This window comes from Capsicum annuum, chromosome 8, assembly GCF_002878395.1.
Source record: "Capsicum annuum cultivar UCD-10X-F1 chromosome 8, UCD10Xv1.1, whole genome shotgun sequence".
NCBI lineage: Eukaryota > Viridiplantae > Streptophyta > Magnoliopsida > Solanales > Solanaceae > Capsicum > Capsicum annuum.
This window is the reverse complement of record NC_061118.1, coordinates 157134401-157151244: the sequence shown is the minus strand read 5'-3', so window position 1 is coordinate 157151244 and position 16844 is coordinate 157134401. Positions and strand designations below refer to the sequence as shown.

Below are 16844 nucleotides of genomic sequence, written 5' to 3'. Positions count from 1 at the left end.
TTCTGCGCTTTCTTCCTGATAGATGTTAGAGTCCTTGTATTATTTATTTCATTGTCAGTCTATGTTGTAATAGGTAGCTCTTGTACATGCTTGGTCAAGTCTTGGGATAGTGAAAGACATTTTGTAAGAAGTTTTTGAAAAAGTTTATTTATTAGTATTTAATTTACTTTATATTTCCTTAAAAATAGAAGTCTTCCGCATATTTTTTGTTGGGTAATAAGGATTCTCCTAACTACTTAGAATAGCGTAGATGCCTGCACGATTCGTTAATCTGGGTCGTGACAGTTGTAAATTTTAATCACACATTAACAAGACAAATTAAACTATTTAGGTATACACTGACTGACATTCATGGTAAATTGTAATGTATAATTTGAATCAACCTTCTTAAAATACTATATAGATAAAGAATGCTTGATTAATTTAGTCATTCATGTACTAAGCTAGTGGGTTTATCAGAAACAGTCTCTCTACTTCTCTTGAGTTAGTGGTATGATTTGCGTGCACTCTACCATCTCCATACCTCAGTATGTGGGAATACACTGGATTTGTTGTATGTACTAAGCTAGTAACTTATCTAACATTTTCACCTTTACAGAAATTTTATCAAAAGCTTTTATCGTCAGTTTATTTAATTTTAATTTCTACGGGCTTAATTAAATTTTATTTTATTTTAGATCAAACTTTCTCATTTATTTTGGCTATAAGCAGCTGACCTAAATATGGTGCTGTTGAAAAGTGTCACCCAAGTTTTTGCAATGGTGTACTATAATCTTTTTGGCCATCAAATTCCAGCCACTCTTCTAGTATTTGCCATACTTTTGTTAAGATTCTATGCGTGTGCTTCCTTCACTACTTTTGGTATCGGAGTAACTTTGCATATTTTTTTATTTATATTTAATTGCCACTTAAGTGAAATGTTTAAATACGTTTAATGGTAAGTTTGCAACTTTGAATACAATACTTCCTCAGTTCACATTAACAGTCATTTTATAACTTAAAATAATCACCATTTAAAAGCAAATAATTTTTTAATGTTCTTATAGTCCAAATTCCAAAATAAGAGAACTCTTCAAATTCTTTTTTTCTTTCCAAAATTACCCTTTTCCTTAATAGGTTTTTCATTGATTATCGTTAGTTTTAAGAAAAGATTTTTTTTAAAAAGTAAAAGTTTTTACATTTTTGATATTTTTTAATAGTCCAAAATAAGTAAACTCTTCGAATTCAAAAAATATATTAATATTTCTTCAAAATTGCCCTTTTCTTTAATAGTGTTTTCGTAATTATCTCTAGTTTAAGAAAAGGCTAAAAAAAGTTAATTAATAATTGAATATTTTCAAATTATATATTAATTTTCCAAATTTAATAACTATTAGTATAAAATATCTATTTTTAATAACATTAGCATATATTACTTGTCACGTTAATCATTTGAATACCCGGGGGGGCGGGGGGGGGGGGGGGAACACAGTTAGAAGTTGCAATTCCTCACTCTTCACTTCATTGAGTTCATAACTTTTTACATAAAATTTTTGATTCTTGAATTTAACGCCTCCTCTCCCAACCCCCCCCCCCCCCAAAAAAAAAAATAAAAAAATTCTCTTTTAAATCAATAAAATCTCTGTCCAAAGGGACAAAAATTGTTACATTAGTTCGTGTTTTTCGTGTTATTATTATTATTCTCATAAAACTAAAACATTATTGCCACCAATTTAAAAGCACAACCTTTACATTTACAAATACTCCCATCATTACTTCCATTACTTTCTTGCTCTCTCTCTTCCCCAAGATTTGTGTGGTGACAACAAAGAGAGAGAGAGAGAGAGAGCTTGAAAATGAGAGCTATGGAGAAGATGTTCTTGTGGTTTGTGAGTGTGATTTTTGTGCTTAGCAAATTTGTAAATTCTTATGAATTTGAAGAATTTTTTTACAATAAAACAGAAGGGGCATTCTTGGAAAGTGTGTATGGAGCTTCTGCAGCTGGTGCTCCAACTCCACTTATGGTTGGTCTTACCATCATCCATGGTGCTGCTGCTAGAGGAGCTGGTTAGCTGCATTCTCTCCCTAAACCTCCCTCTTCTCTTCTAATGCCACTTCAATGTTTTTTTTTTGACAAAAAGTTGTTTGCTGTATTTGATTTAGATTTGTTTCAGTTGCTTTGGACTATAGGATTGCATCTTAGATTACATTTGATGATTTTGCAACAACCCAGTATAGATCTTGCATTAGATTTTCTTTCAGTGATTCTTGCTTCTAATTTATCTGTTAGTTTTTCTTTTCTTACACGTCTCTTGAGCTTTGCTCTCTTGGTGACTCGAACCCTTAATTTTAGAGTTAGATGGGGAGGTGCCTACCATCCGAGTAATCCTTCTCGTCGATTTATCTATTAGTAGTATTAAGCTTTTGGAAGGAAGCCTGGGAGTAACTGGTAAAGTTGTTACTAGAAGGTCAAGAGTTAAAAGTCCTGGAAACAGCCTCTTACATAAATGTATCGTGGACACTTTTGTGCACCAGACTGCTCCGTTTAGTATACTAAGCTTCTGCTGTTTTCTATAAGGGGCGCTTTGATATCTCCATCAGATGTTCTTTATTGTTTGCCTTCTTTTTTTTGTTTTGTTACTAGTGTGAACCTTTTTACTTATCCCTCCGTTACAAAAAGGTGGAGTATTGTAACTGGTAGTTACTTTTATCGTATAGTTTATGAACATCTAAAGAAAAAATAAATTAGCTAGTAAGAATTAACGTAAAAAATTAGTCATAGTTGACCCCTGTCAATAAGAAAAATTGACTCTTGTCAACAACTTGCAACAAGTTTTATTCTGTTACTACTACCTTATTATTTGTGTGAAAATGTTAAAGCCAAGTGGTTGATGAAGAGATTTGCTGAAATTTCTTTTTCTGGCTAATTAGCTTAGGTCAGCTGTAATTATCAGTGGTCCTAAATAAGGTTTTGCAATTAAAAAAAATTATCTCTTGGAAAGTGATTGAGCTGTTTTTGACTACTTTCTTGTTTTTACATTTTCTACAGTGTGTTTAGATGGAACATTACCTGGTTACCACATCCATCGAGGTTATGGGTCTGGGGCAAACAGTTGGCTCATTCAATTGGAGGTATGCCACTAACTGTTTCTTAATTGAATTAACTTTTTCAACACTCATCTTTTAATGTTATTTTAATTGTTTCAACAGCCAACTTTTTGAATTGCATGTCTATGTGTTGTCTTTTCTGGTGTCTTTATTAAGTAACCATTTTTACTTGGTTTAGTTTCGGTTTCTCGTGGTGTTTATTATTTTCTTGTCCCGATTCTGTGTGTTCACTTGTTCTTGTCAGTAGCAGAGTGCTTCTGTTGTTTAAATAGATGTTGGAGACAAGTTGTATTTGATGTTTATGTTAGGTACTTATTGCCAGCCTTTTAACATGATTACGGAATTTGACTTTTTTCCTCTCTGGTATGCATGCTTTTTCTAATGTATCGGGAATGGAATTGTGGGGCGTGAAAGTCTTGAAGAAAAGTTTGCTGCTCGCTATTGCTATGATTGCTTCAGATTCTAAACTTAGTGTCTTCTTGTGGCAGGGTGGAGGATGGTGCAACAGTGTTAGAAGTTGTGTTTATCGCAAAAAAACAAGGCGGGGATCATCGAATTACATGGAAAAACAGATTCCTTTCACTGGGATTTTGAGTAACAGGGCCGAAGAAAATCCAGGTCCTTTAGTTAATGACATGACATCATCTATTCTAAGAGTTTCAAGAATATTATGGAGATTTCCTTACTGTTTTTTTTCCGTTCGCAGATTTTTTCAACTGGAATAGAGTAAAAGTTCGCTACTGTGATGGTGCCTCATTTATAGGGGATAGTGAAGATAAGGTTTGTCAGATCATTTGCCCATTTCTACTTTTTGTTTTCACTAATCATGTAAATGTGGTGTTGGTCTGAAAAAGTAAATGAGTGGAGAAGATAATAAAAGCTGGAATATGTTACTTTTTCAATTTGCAACCACCATGATGACTCCGCATGTTGTGCACTTTCTCATATTGGCTTTATTTTATCTTTTTGCTTCTTCATGTTCTTTTAGTCTTATTCCTTGCACTTTTTTAGTTGGAGAGGCACCGGAGGAAAACGACATAAAATCAATACTCTTTTTTTTTACCTGAAGTTAGGAAAGAAGATACTAGCTCCCTTTTTCTTTTTAGCTCAAAGTTAGTATGACCAGAACTGAAACGAATGTCCTTGAACTTTTTGATATTCCGATGTAGCTTTTCTTGTGCTACATTTTTCCGCTGTGACGGTGAAAGAATAGAGGCCTTTTGTCAAGGTGGTGTATTCTTCTACTCTAGGCCTTCCCATTGTAATGCTTCTAATCTAGGCCTTCCTGTTCAATTTTGTTAACATCGTCGTTGTAGCTCCTGCTATATCATCTGACTAATCTTATGCTTAAAAAACTTTAAGAGACTAAAGAAATATCCTGTGCTCGATCCTGGACCTCGGCAGTGTGGTGCCCCCACATGATGAAATCTCACAATTTCTAAATTCTTATTTTGCCCTATAACATGGCGATTCCAATACAATTCACCTAAGTAGGCTAACCACCAGAAGTTGTTTATGTTGCAAATTTAAACCGAGAAAGAATGAGAGGTTTCATGTGGAGTTATTAGGAGATTTGACGGAATTTAATTCATTTTATGGTTTTGAGGAAGAGATTGTTGGTTATCTGTTTGTCTGCAGTAGTTTTGTTTGACTTAAATGTATATTTCCCCAGGCTGCAGGGTTGCAATTTAGAGGCAAGCGCATATATCAAGCTGCTATGGACGAGTTAATGTCAAAAGGAATGCGATACGCCAAACAGGTAGAATCACAATGCGCAGCTCTCATCGCATTTGCTTTCGTCGTTCATGTTGTGATTATAGACTTTGTTTTTTAGGCTCTTCTCTCTGGATGTTCTGCTGGTGGTCTAGCTTCAATAATGCATTGTAATGACTTCAGCAATTCGCTCCCACATACTAAAGTGAAGTGCCTTAGTGATGCTGGATTATTTATGGACGCGTAATTCCTATTCTTTATACCCTTCAAGTGTACTACCTGCGCTTTGACTCTCTTGCAAATTAGTGAATTGATATAATGGCCTTCTTTTACAGAATTGATGTATCAGGAGGACACTCCATTAGAAATTTCTTTGGAGGTGTGGTTATGACTCAGGTAATGAGCCTAGTCATGTTCTATATTTGGTCAATTTCTGCAAGTTACCAACTTGTTTAGTTTTACTTATCGAATGCTGTAAACATCTGAAGCATTAGTTTGCTAGAGTAGAAGGATAAAATGCTGTCAAATTTCCAACAAGATTTTGGAGATGCTTCATTTCTCACGCTTTACTATGCAAACCTTGGACGGAACTGCCATTCTTGAAAAACAATTTCAGCAAGATAACTGCTAGCTGTTCCACGCCAAGAAGTTTCTTTAATACCTAAATGGATCATTAAATAAGCGATATCTTTTAGAAGAAAACTCCTATGCATTGCTGTTTATCTTTTCTTAAAGCCTTGCTCAGCCGAAGTTTGCATTTTTGTAACAGGGTCTTCAGAATACGCTACCAAGAACATGCACCAACCACCTTGATGCCACCTCAGTAAGTCCCTTCCGAGTAATTTTCTCTTAACATCTGGAAAGCTTCTATGTGTTTTCTTAATAAAAGTTTGTGTTCTTCCCTCTCCAGTGTTTCTTTCCTCAGAATTTAATCGGCAACATCAGGACCCCTCTTTTTATACTGAATGCTGCCTATGATTCCTGGCAGGTAAATTATTATTAACTCTTATCTATTTTTGCTGTTCTTCTATATAAAATGATTTTTGAGGTTGTTTAGTTTCTGTTTGATACGCTCCAGTTGTTGTCAGACTGTTTTTATAGTGATGGAAATTCTTTCGTTTGCACTTGTACAGCTTCAGGAGAGCTTAGCTCCTCGTACAGCTGATCCTCACGGCTTATGGCACGACTGTACGCTCAATAATGAAAGATGTTCTCCTTCTCAAATTCAATTTTTGCAAGGTATGCCCTACTCAATCTGTTAAAAACATTTTTCAAATATTTTGAGATCCGGAACTCACATGTTGGTAGCTACATATTGAACAGGTTTTAGGACTCATATGCTTAATGCAGTTAAAAGATTCTCTGCTTCAAGACAAAGTGGTTTGTTTATAAACTCATGCTTTGCTCATTGCCAATCTGAGAGGCAAGATACATGGTTCTCCGATAATTCCCCCACAATTAATAACAAGGTACGCCTAAGTTCATTTCTATCTTTCCTTTTGTTTTTCGCTATGCAAAGATTTCATTATACATTATAAAAGCATCATAATAACTTGAATCTGAAACGATATGCAGCCGATTGCACTTGCAGTTGGAGATTGGTACTTTGATCGCAACGGTGTCAAGGCCATAGACTGTGCATATCCATGTGATCGAACATGTCACAACCTGGTCTTTAAGTGATCCATACAATCAAATTCTTTTCCTGCTCCAACTTGGCAGAAATATGTTATCATCTTGATAGTCATATACCCATCCCTATTAAGCTTAAGAGGTTTCAAAGTAGTGCAACAAAGTTCACTGTAGACAATAAGGTTTTCCAGTGTAACAAAGTTATTTATCTTATGTATCTATTCCATTTTTATTGGATTGTAAAACAAATCAACTCAATGAAGAGCTACCAGTTTATACTTGGCCACCAATGTGGTTTGTTCATTTTCAGTAGAAACATCCTTTTTTTTTTTTTGATAAAAAAAAAACACTACATAATTGTGGTGACGATACTAATTACGAATTTTAATACCTAGGATAAATAGTTTTGGGATAAATTATCCCACTATTTACATCACAGTGATGAGATAAGTTTCTCATATATATGGTGCGATAGCTAATCCTGGAATTAATTATCCCAGGATAACTCTATGGTGCGATAGCTAATCTTGGAATTAATTATCCCGGGATAACTCTTTCTCAACCAAGCAACTCCTATCTGGCGGTCTGGCCTACCAAGTACCAACAGTTCATAATAATAATCATATTTTCCTGAGTAAGTTGGTTGTACTATTCTATTTACATGAATTCAAAATTTTATTTTTCTTGAATTTTCACATATTGCACTTATAATATCATGAATGTACTAAGAATTGAAGGTACACTAGACATGACGCATATTCGCTCTTTAATGATTCGTCTTACGGGATGGAATAACTAAAATAGAAATTATAAATTCTAATACTGTTGTTGCTTTATGGCATTCGTCCAAAGGATTTACACTTCGGTTATTACCATGACTAATTCATATATTATTATTAGGATAGCTAATTAGATTAGTGGATAGATGTAGTTCTGTGTTATTTTTTGCTTGAGTAACTTACATAAATCCCTCCCCTGAATCTTTAAGTGATATTACATAAAATTCCGATTAGTTTGTTAATTATATTTTATCCCAATTTTTTGAAATATGATATATATGTTATATGATGATACATATAAAAAAGTGATACATTTGAAACTAATAAGATATTTATTTAAAGAAATAATAAATTCTCTTTTATTCATTGTATTCTTTTATTTAAGGAAAGATATCTAATTTTTTTCTTTTTTTAGATTTAATTTAAGTGTTTTAATTATATTTCTCTTTTTTCGTCTTTAATTATGAAAGATATGTTTTTTTGGGGTATTTTTTCTCTTTTGTTTGTCTTTAATTTTAGTCTGTTTTTTTTAGATTTAATTTTAATTATATTTCAATTCTGCTTTTAGTTTTTTTTTTTTTTTTAAATATTATTACTTTTGTTTCCTACACTGACTACACCATCACCTTTCATTAATAATATATGAATCACCATAATAACATATATATCACCCATTAATATCATATGAATCACCCAATAATTGAAATAAATAATTGTATCTACCATATGAATCACTATAATATCATTTATATGAATCACCCAATAATTGAAATAAATAATTGTATCTACCATATGAATCATCAAAATATCATATATATGAATCACCTAATAATGAAAATAAATAATTGTATTTATCATATAAATCACCATAATACCTAATATATTACCCATTAATATCATATGAATCACCCGATAATTGAAATAAATAATTGTATCTACCATATGAATCACCATAATACAATATGTATCACCCATTAATATCTATGTATCACCCGTTAAAATCATACAAAATGTACCTATCGTATGAATCACCATAATACCCATATAATGATATCATATTTATCATTCATATGAATCACCATTAACAAAATAAATATATATGAATAACTAAATAAATTTATATATGTATCAATAGATTTTTTTTTAAAAATGGGAGAGATTTTAGGAGAGGAAAAAAAGTTGCATGCATTAATGGAGGAGGGAGATGATTTAAGTATTAATGGAAGAGAAAAAAATCAGGAAGGGAGATGATTTAATTGTTGATAATTAGGGAGATATTTTAGAGAAGTAAATCTTGAAAGAGGTAATGGTGAAGTAAAAATAGAATGTGAATTTTCTTGATATGTATCATGAGTAAAGTTAAAAAATAGAATTTTATTTGTGTAATTTATCCTTTTTACTTTCGCCTTCAAATCAATGTTTGCATTAATTTTTTCTTCTAGAAAAATGAATGAACCAACATAATTATGAGGTACCAGTTAATTGAGAGATAATTTTTTTAAAGGTAAAAATATTCAAAATTTTAAAGAAGAAAATCTGTTAATGAATGATGAGCTTTGTCTGCAGGAGCTGATGTGGAGACCTGATTAGGCTCGAAGTCTCGAATTTGTTGGGCTCAGTCAGCCCAAAGATACTATTACATGGCGTGATAATTTACACTTTGGGCCAAACCCATATGATTTTCTCCAAATGACCTCACGGCTCTCATACTATTAAGACATTCTACATCTTATATGTCGCTTCTGAATTCTTTCAGCTACCAAAGTGGTAATTTTGTTCGTACACTCAACAAACTTTGTCAAGGCAGAGGTTATTACACTTCAAAAACACCCCCTTGAATGAGCTGATCTTACAAGATTGACTAGACAGGCTGGTTGGACGGAAATGAATTATTGACAGATGGATTCCGGAGGAGATCGACCCTTTCCCGGGAATATGTTAAACAGTTTTTAAACGACAAAAATATATTTCAACAATAAGTTTTAAGTTGGTTAGTAAATAGATACATAACCATTTGATTCAAAAAAATGAGTGAAGTTAATCCAAAGCTCAAACTAAATTGTTCAAGATTACACTTTAAAAAATTAATAAAAATAAAAGGTAAAAGACTTTTTTTGTTTTTTTGGTTTTCCATCGATCCGTATTAAAGCCCCGATCCGACTAATTCGGATTGCGCATTGCAGGGGCCATTAAGGTGACAGCGCTCCCAATAGAGTTTTCTTTATACCCAGGGTCGAACCCTCGATCGCTGGTTAAAGGTGGAACAACCACATCCACTGCACCACAACTCATGTTAGTTTTTTTCCTGTCTCAAATTACCCGTTCCAAATTTTCTAATTTGATTTCTCATTTTACTTTTCTTTTTTCATTAATCAAAAAGAGACAATTTTTTTTCTCCATGTTTACCCTTTGCATTAATTAATTTTTCTCCAAATTCAAATGTACTACAGTAAACTAGACACATTATTAATTATTTTTCTTAATTAATGTGCCATCTCAATTTGGGACGGAGGTAGTACTGTACAATATAAAATTTGCTCTTCGTCAACTCTCAGTTACTTTGTGTTTCGAAAATCTCAATAGCTTAATTGATTAGTTAACTGAACTTTCACCTTATTGGTGAGGGTTCGATTCGAAAAATTGTGATCCCCTCCCCTACCCCCAATTTTTTTTTAGAAAAAGTTACTTTGTGTTTTGATTTCCAGGAATGTAGAGAAAATATCAAACTATTTTTTCATTAATTCAATATCATAAAGAATAAATTAAAAAAACACGATTCCAAAATTTAATTTATGATATTGACTTTGTGAATAGGCCAAACTGGGATTCCATCTGAATTTTGGCATCTTTCCTATACTTTGTTACTAGCAATGTGCATATGGTAATTCACTACAAGAAACGAAGTATTAATTGCCGCTAAATAATGTTTTAAAGTTAACCACTAAAGTTGACCTGGTGGTTCAGCGCTATGTCCCTTAAGCAAGGGGTCGGGGGTTTGATCCCCGTCTCTGGCAAATGAAGCAAACTCTGTGGTCAATTCCCTATCGATTAATCTCACGACTGCCGGCTGTGTGGATATCTTGGAAAACAAAAAAAAAATATTTTAAAGTCAATTATTAATGGCAATTGACCCTATTGCCCGTAAAAATTAGCCTTTTAATGAGAGTATTGTTGTGATTCAATTGACTAAATTCCTAAATTTTTAATTTTCTATTGACTGTACACTCAATTCTCTTTCGGTTCCTTATATTCAATTCGCTTGAATATAGATATGAAGAATATTAATATTTTCTTTTCGAGTTTAACAATAGTAAATTCACTTGAATCTAAACATTATCAATATTCTTCTTTTTGAGTTCAATACTGGTAGTTTCACACCCCTTTTTCGCTTGAAGGGATCGAATCGAAGGATTTTTTCAATTAAAGTAACGATATTGAATAGGGCTTATTTTAATTACAGAGTCGCCACTTGGAATTGAGTTTTGGTGTACCCTTTTTGAATTCCTACTTAAAAGGAAATGACTCTTTATTATGGTCTGCGAAAATAAAAGACTGGGTAAGAAATTCTGTTGATCGAGGAAAAGGTGTGAGGTACCCCTCGAGTCCCGTGATTCTAACACGATCGCTTTTATTGACTTATCTCGATTTAAATTATTTTAACAATTATGTTAAAGCCTAAAATCGCTCATTTTAATATCTAAAATCTATCTATTTATTTTATATTAAACAAATCGGTGAAAGTTAATTTTAGAAAAATATTTGTCAAGGTGCATTATTGCATCCTTGAATTTTAAAGGTCTCAGAAAGATACGTACGCCGGATTCTTAATCGAGACAAATATATTAAACTTACTTAAAGTTTATCTAGTATTAAAAGCGTTAGTTTATCGCTTGAAAATTCATAACAATTTTTATTTTAAAAATTATTTGTTCTTTAACGATAGACTAAAGCCATTAATTAATTTAATAAATAAATAATTACAAAATTTTATTAATAACACTGAAATAAAATAATAGAATAATGAATAAAAAAATTTATCCATATTATACTAAATTTAATATTATCTTCAAATTTATTATAGTTAATTTTAATACAAAAATAGAATCACAGATATGAGAGAATATAAATACTAAATCATATTCAGTAGTTTGCTCACATATTTGTCAATTCATTAAAAAATGAGTTCAATTATCACTAAAATTATTAATTAAAAAGGTAAATACTGAAGAAACATTTAATTGATAAAAATCAAAAATTAATGGGCCCACGAGAAAGTCATCAGGTAACTAACTATTTAACATACTTTTAGAAATGGACTCTTATATACATCTAGAAGATTTATTGATATTACCATCTTTATCTATATATATTTTTTTTTAAAAAATTCCTTTATATAATAAAAAAAGGGGGGGGGGGGGGGGGGGCAGGAGAAATGTTGCTTTTTCAATGAAAGTGGATATTTGTGTATGTAGTGTGTGTTAATCACTGTGATTTAAACAAAATGTGTATATAAATATGACCGGTGCGTGATGTGTTATCATGTAGACAGTGAATTCCTTTTTCTTTTCTTCTCTTTTTCTTTTGTTCTCTAATTCATCCAATTTTACTGATTTTTCTCTTTTCTACCATTTTTTACTTAGCAACATATCCATGATATTTATGAATCGTTGTTATGTGTGTGCAGTATATATGTATCAATGTGGTGTGATAAAGAGTGAAGTGTTAGTGGAGGATCATATATTGTTTTGTCTACTATAACAGTGAGTAAAATATAATAAATTAATAGATTAGCATGTTTATTGTCATATACAAATAATAAAAAAAAATGCTGCATAATATCAGTTTCTTTTCGTCATTATAATATACACATTACAATATTATACACAAGATAAAGTCATTTCAATAAAATTATTCATCATCAATTCATGAAATCACTAAAAATAATCATGTTATGATTCAGTTTATAACAAAACTGATAAAATAAAATACAAGATTTAAAAGAAACCTGTAATGATAATAAAATAGAAACTTTGAATATCGTTCTCGAAAACTCGAACGTGAACCAAACTTGACTTCCTTGATATTCACTCTCCTACTTCCTTGATATTCACTGTCCTTTTTATTTTCTCTCTGGTATTTTCTTTCTGTATTTTTATCTGATCATTTTTTTTTTTGCTCTATGTCAAAGTAGAATAGTCCGTAGTCTGTTCTGGGGTGAGAGAGTCCCTTAAGTAAGGGGGTTTTGGGGAGAACAAATATTTTTTACTGAGGGGAGATTTTTTTTTTAATAGATAAGGGAGGAATCATTTGAAATTCAAATTAATTATATATATATATATATATATATATATATATATATATATATATAAATATAAAATAATAGTAATAATAAATAAATAAAAGTAAATAGTAAAAATAATAAAATAATAATAATAATAATAATAATAAATCAATTAATTTAATATTTAATAAAACATAATAATAATTTATAAATATACAAAAAATAAATATAATAAAAATAATATTAAAATTACTTTATTTATTAAAAATTTATAAAAGGAAACTATATATATATATTTTTTAATTTTTATATTATTTTTAAAATTAGAATAAAAAAATATCTTGAAGTTAACCTTATTTAGTTATTTTTTTTAACTAAAAATTTATTAAAAATAAAAATAAGAATCAAAATAATATATGATTAAATAAATATAAATATAAAAATATTTAATATCGATAAACAAGTTAAAATTTAGAGAGGATCAAAAATCACGTGTCTACATTTTTGCCCCTCTTTATGTGAAATCTCGAAGAATTTTCATACACAGAAGTAGACAAGATATGATTTTTGACCCTCCAATTATTTGAAAGGTAAAAATAAAAAGAAAAACAAAAATAAAAGAAAAAATATGACCGAGTCCTGTTTTTTGGACATCCTACCTATCCCGGGTTATAAGGGAATCAGGTCACGAGTAGTTCAAACGTAAAATGGAGAGAGAAAGAGTTAAAAGTAGAATGATATTCCGTCGAGTTTCCGGTTAACGACTTCTGACTTTTACATTCAAATGACTAAGAAAAATAAAAAATGAAATGAAAATTGCAATCTCTAGAATCTTGATTCAAATCTTCATGACTTGAACTTGAAAATTAACCCTATTCTTCAGGCGGGTTCCTGACTTGTTATTTCTTTCACCCTGTTCTTCAGGCGGGCTCTTGGACTTACACCTGATTCACCCTGTTCTTCAGGCGGGCTCTTGGACTTACACCTGATTCACCCTGTTCTTCAGGCGGGCTCCTGGACTTTCAATTTCTTCACCCTGTTCTTCAAACGGGCTCCTGGACTTACAACGTCTTCACCCTATTCTTCAGGCGGGCTCCTGGACTTACAACTTCTTTATCTTGATCTTCAGGCGGGCTCCTGGACTTCTAATTTTTTCACTCTGTTCTTCAGGCGGGCTCCTGGACTTACAATTTCTTCATCCTGTTCTTTAGGCGGGCTTCTGAACTTACAATTTCTTCACTCTGTTTTTCAGGCGGGCTCCTGGACTTACAACTTCTTCACCTTATTCTTCAGGCGGGCTCCTGGACTTACGACTTCTTCACCCTATTCTTTAGGCGGGCTCCTGAACTCAAAGAAAATAGTGAAACAGAAAAATAACATCCCATTCTTCAGGAGGGACCTGGATATAAAATAAATTTTCATTCTTCAGTAGGGTCCTGAGCAAAAAATAAATTTCCATTCTTCAGGAAGGTCGTAAGCAAAAAATAAATTTTCATTCTTCAGGAGGGTCCTGAGCAAAACATAAATTCCATACAACACACATAAAATTTTTGCTCCAGTTTGTACTGAAAAAATTTATGTGTCACTGAATCTCAATATATCTAAAAAAGAATAAAGTTTACCATGATCGAGATCCAGTATCGGATGCTGTAACCATGCTTCTTGCATTGAGAAGTGTGAAATTGCATCCTTTATTTGAAAATAATTATTTCATCTCTGTTCCAAACAAATAAGAATTGTGAGTTTTAAAACATGTGGTACTTGGTTTGTGGCATTCAGCTTTTGAAGTGACCGCTCTCGCACTTGCCATGCTCAACTCTTTTCCAATCCATGATAATATTCATTGAATTGTCATACTTCTGACTCAGAATTCTGACTACTGAGATCCTCAACTCAAATCATATTTCTGTTGTACGATGCTTCTGAGTTTAGCTTCCAATACATCCCTTAGATTTTCACGAGTTTAAAATGGTCAAATCACAATCATCTTGAGTACCTTACTTTTACTTTGAAACGTTGTCTCTGTGCATCGATCCTTTGTCTTGCTTTGTATCCTTAAAGGAGTTGGTAGCGAGTTTGGAGTCCTTTCTCACTCGACCTGACGTAAATTTGACTCAAAAGACAACAACAACAAAAAAATTTCGTTTGATGACAAGGATACAAAAAATCAAAAATTAAAATAAAACAAAAAGAAAAAGACAATAGGCATCTCTTTTTTTTTAAACAAAGAGAAAACTTCTCTGAATGTGGAAATCTATTCTGGTGATTATGACATGTATTTTGAATCAAACAACCAGATCTACCCACACCAATCATTATAACTTTTGTTCACTTATTGAGCTTGAAATTAAACCAATCTTGAACTTGTTCCTTCTTGATAACAACCTTTCTTCGGCTAGTGTCACCTTAATGGGTTTTTGCCAACGAGTCTATCTCCTTTTCATTTCTTTCTCAGCTCACAGTCGTCTTATAGTGCCCGAAAGGATTTTCACCAATAAGACTCTCTCATTTTTATTTTTTTATTTTTTTAGAATAAACATCCAAAATATGAAATATCATGCACCCATAGCATGTTTAACCTTGACATTCTCAAAAATTGATCTGAAGGTCTTTCTTTGGTTGTAACTTGGCTTTTGGATAGGATTAAAAAGAAAGGTCGGCATGAGGCTCAAAATTTACACAACATTGGGTAAAACATTCAACTTTTGGAATTGATTCTCTTAAGAAAGTAAACTTTTGCCCTAGTTTTCTTTCATTCTGGGTAATTTGAATTTCCTTTTGGTTGGACCGAACCCCGGAGTAAGGCTGCCTACGTATCTTGTCATAGCAAGAATCAGGTCAAACGTAGTTCAGGAGATACCATTCTTTTGCTTTATTTTGAATTTTTGATTGATTTCTTCTCTTTTTTTTTCTTTTTTTTTTCAATTTTCTTTTCAACCCTTTATTATTATTATTATTATTATTATTATTATTATTATTATTTTTTCAATTGTTCTGACTTTAATTTGATTTCAAAAGAGGGGTACGAAGAAAAATAAAAGCTCAAAGGGGTAAGCAAAGGTTGATATATTATTCGGATAGAAGAACAAAATGCCTTCATCATTTCAATCTTTAAAAAATGTAAGTACAAAACATACATAACATAATTGTATATGAATATCATACATAATATCTTTTAACTGCATCAGCATTGACTGGTATTCCCTCCATTTGGCCTTGTACATCAGTCAGATATAACGCGCCATTAGGTAACACTTTCTTCACCATAAATGGCTCATGCCAATTAGGAGAAAATTTGCCTTTAGCTTCAATCTGATGAGGAAGGATGCGTCTTAGTACTAACTGACCAACTTCAAAATATCTATGACACACCTTTTTGTTATATGCTCGTGCCATTCTCTTCTGGTATAGTTGTCCATGACATACTGATGCCAATATTTTTTCATCAATCAAGCTTAATTGCTCCAAACGAGTCTTGACCCATTGGTCATCATCAATTTCAGCTTCCACAACTACTCAAAGAGATGGAATCTCAATCTCTACAGGTACAACTGCTTCAGTTTCATACACTAACAAGTAAGGAGTTGTACCAATTGAAGTTCGAACTGTAGTACGATAACCCAACAAAGCAAAAGGTAACTTTTCATACCATTGTAAGGAACCCTGCACCACCTTGTAAAGTATTTTTTTTAAGTTCTTGTTGGCAGCTTCTTCAACCCTATTTGCCTTTAGGCGATAAGGAGTAGAATTTCGATGCATAATCTTTAATTGTTGGCACACTTCTTGCATCAAATGACTATTGAGATTGCAACATTATCGGTGATAGATATCTTCAAAATGCCAAACCGACAAATGATGTTGGAGTGAATAAAATCAACGACCACTTTCTTTGTCACTGACTTGAAAGTCGTTGCTTCCACCCACTTTGTGAAATAATCAATGGCTACTAAGATGAACCAATGTCCATTCGAGGCCTTTAGTTTAATTGGTCTAATTATATCCATTCCCCAAGCCACAAAAGGCCATGGAGTAGTCATTGTATATAACTCAGATGGAGGGGAATGTATCAAGTCTTCATGTACCTGACATTCATGACATTTACGAACGAAATTTATGGAATCTCGCTCCATGGTGAGCCAATAATAACCTGCTCAGAGTATTTCCATTGACAAAACATACCCACTCATGTGTGGTCCACAAATCCCAGAATGTACTTCAGTCATGATTTTTGAAGCTTCTTTAGCATCTACACACCTCAGAAGTCCCAAATCAGGAGTCCTCTTATACAAGATTCCTCCACTTAAGAAAAATCCACTAGACAAATGTCGAATGGTTATCTTTTGATTACCATC

At 32.2% G+C, this 16844-nt stretch overlaps 1 protein-coding gene across 1 annotated transcript; it reads left to right on the top strand.

Moving 5' to 3' along the window:
• Window positions 1–1405: 1405 nt before the first annotated feature.
• Window positions 1406–6722, top strand: LOC107839760 (pectin acetylesterase 12). Its single transcript, XM_016683385.2, has 12 exons — window positions 1406–2046; window positions 3029–3111; window positions 3576–3705; window positions 3794–3867; window positions 4760–4846; window positions 4922–5043; window positions 5136–5196; window positions 5570–5623; window positions 5711–5788; window positions 5934–6039; window positions 6124–6269; window positions 6376–6722. The coding sequence occupies exons 1-12, from the start codon at window positions 1836–1838 to the stop codon at window positions 6481–6483; spliced, it is 1260 nt and encodes a 419-aa protein (XP_016538871.1). The 5' UTR covers window positions 1406–1835; the 3' UTR covers window positions 6484–6722.
• The last annotated feature ends 10122 nt before the right edge of the window (window positions 6723–16844 follow it).

What these genes read in the sequence shown, in the direction of transcription:
- LOC107839760 (XM_016683385.2), top strand. Translation starts at nt 1,836, where the DNA reads ATGAGAGCTATGGAGAAGATGTTCTTGTGGTTTGTGAGTGTGATTTTT. An exon ending in TAGGGGATAGTGAAGATAAG is followed by an intron (nt 3,868 to 4,759) that starts GTTTGTCAGATC and finishes ATATTTCCCCAG; the next exon opens with GCTGCAGGGTTGCAATTTAG. An exon ending in GAGGTGTGGTTATGACTCAG is followed by an intron (nt 5,197 to 5,569) that starts GTAATGAGCCTA and finishes TTTTTGTAACAG; the next exon opens with GGTCTTCAGAATACGCTACC.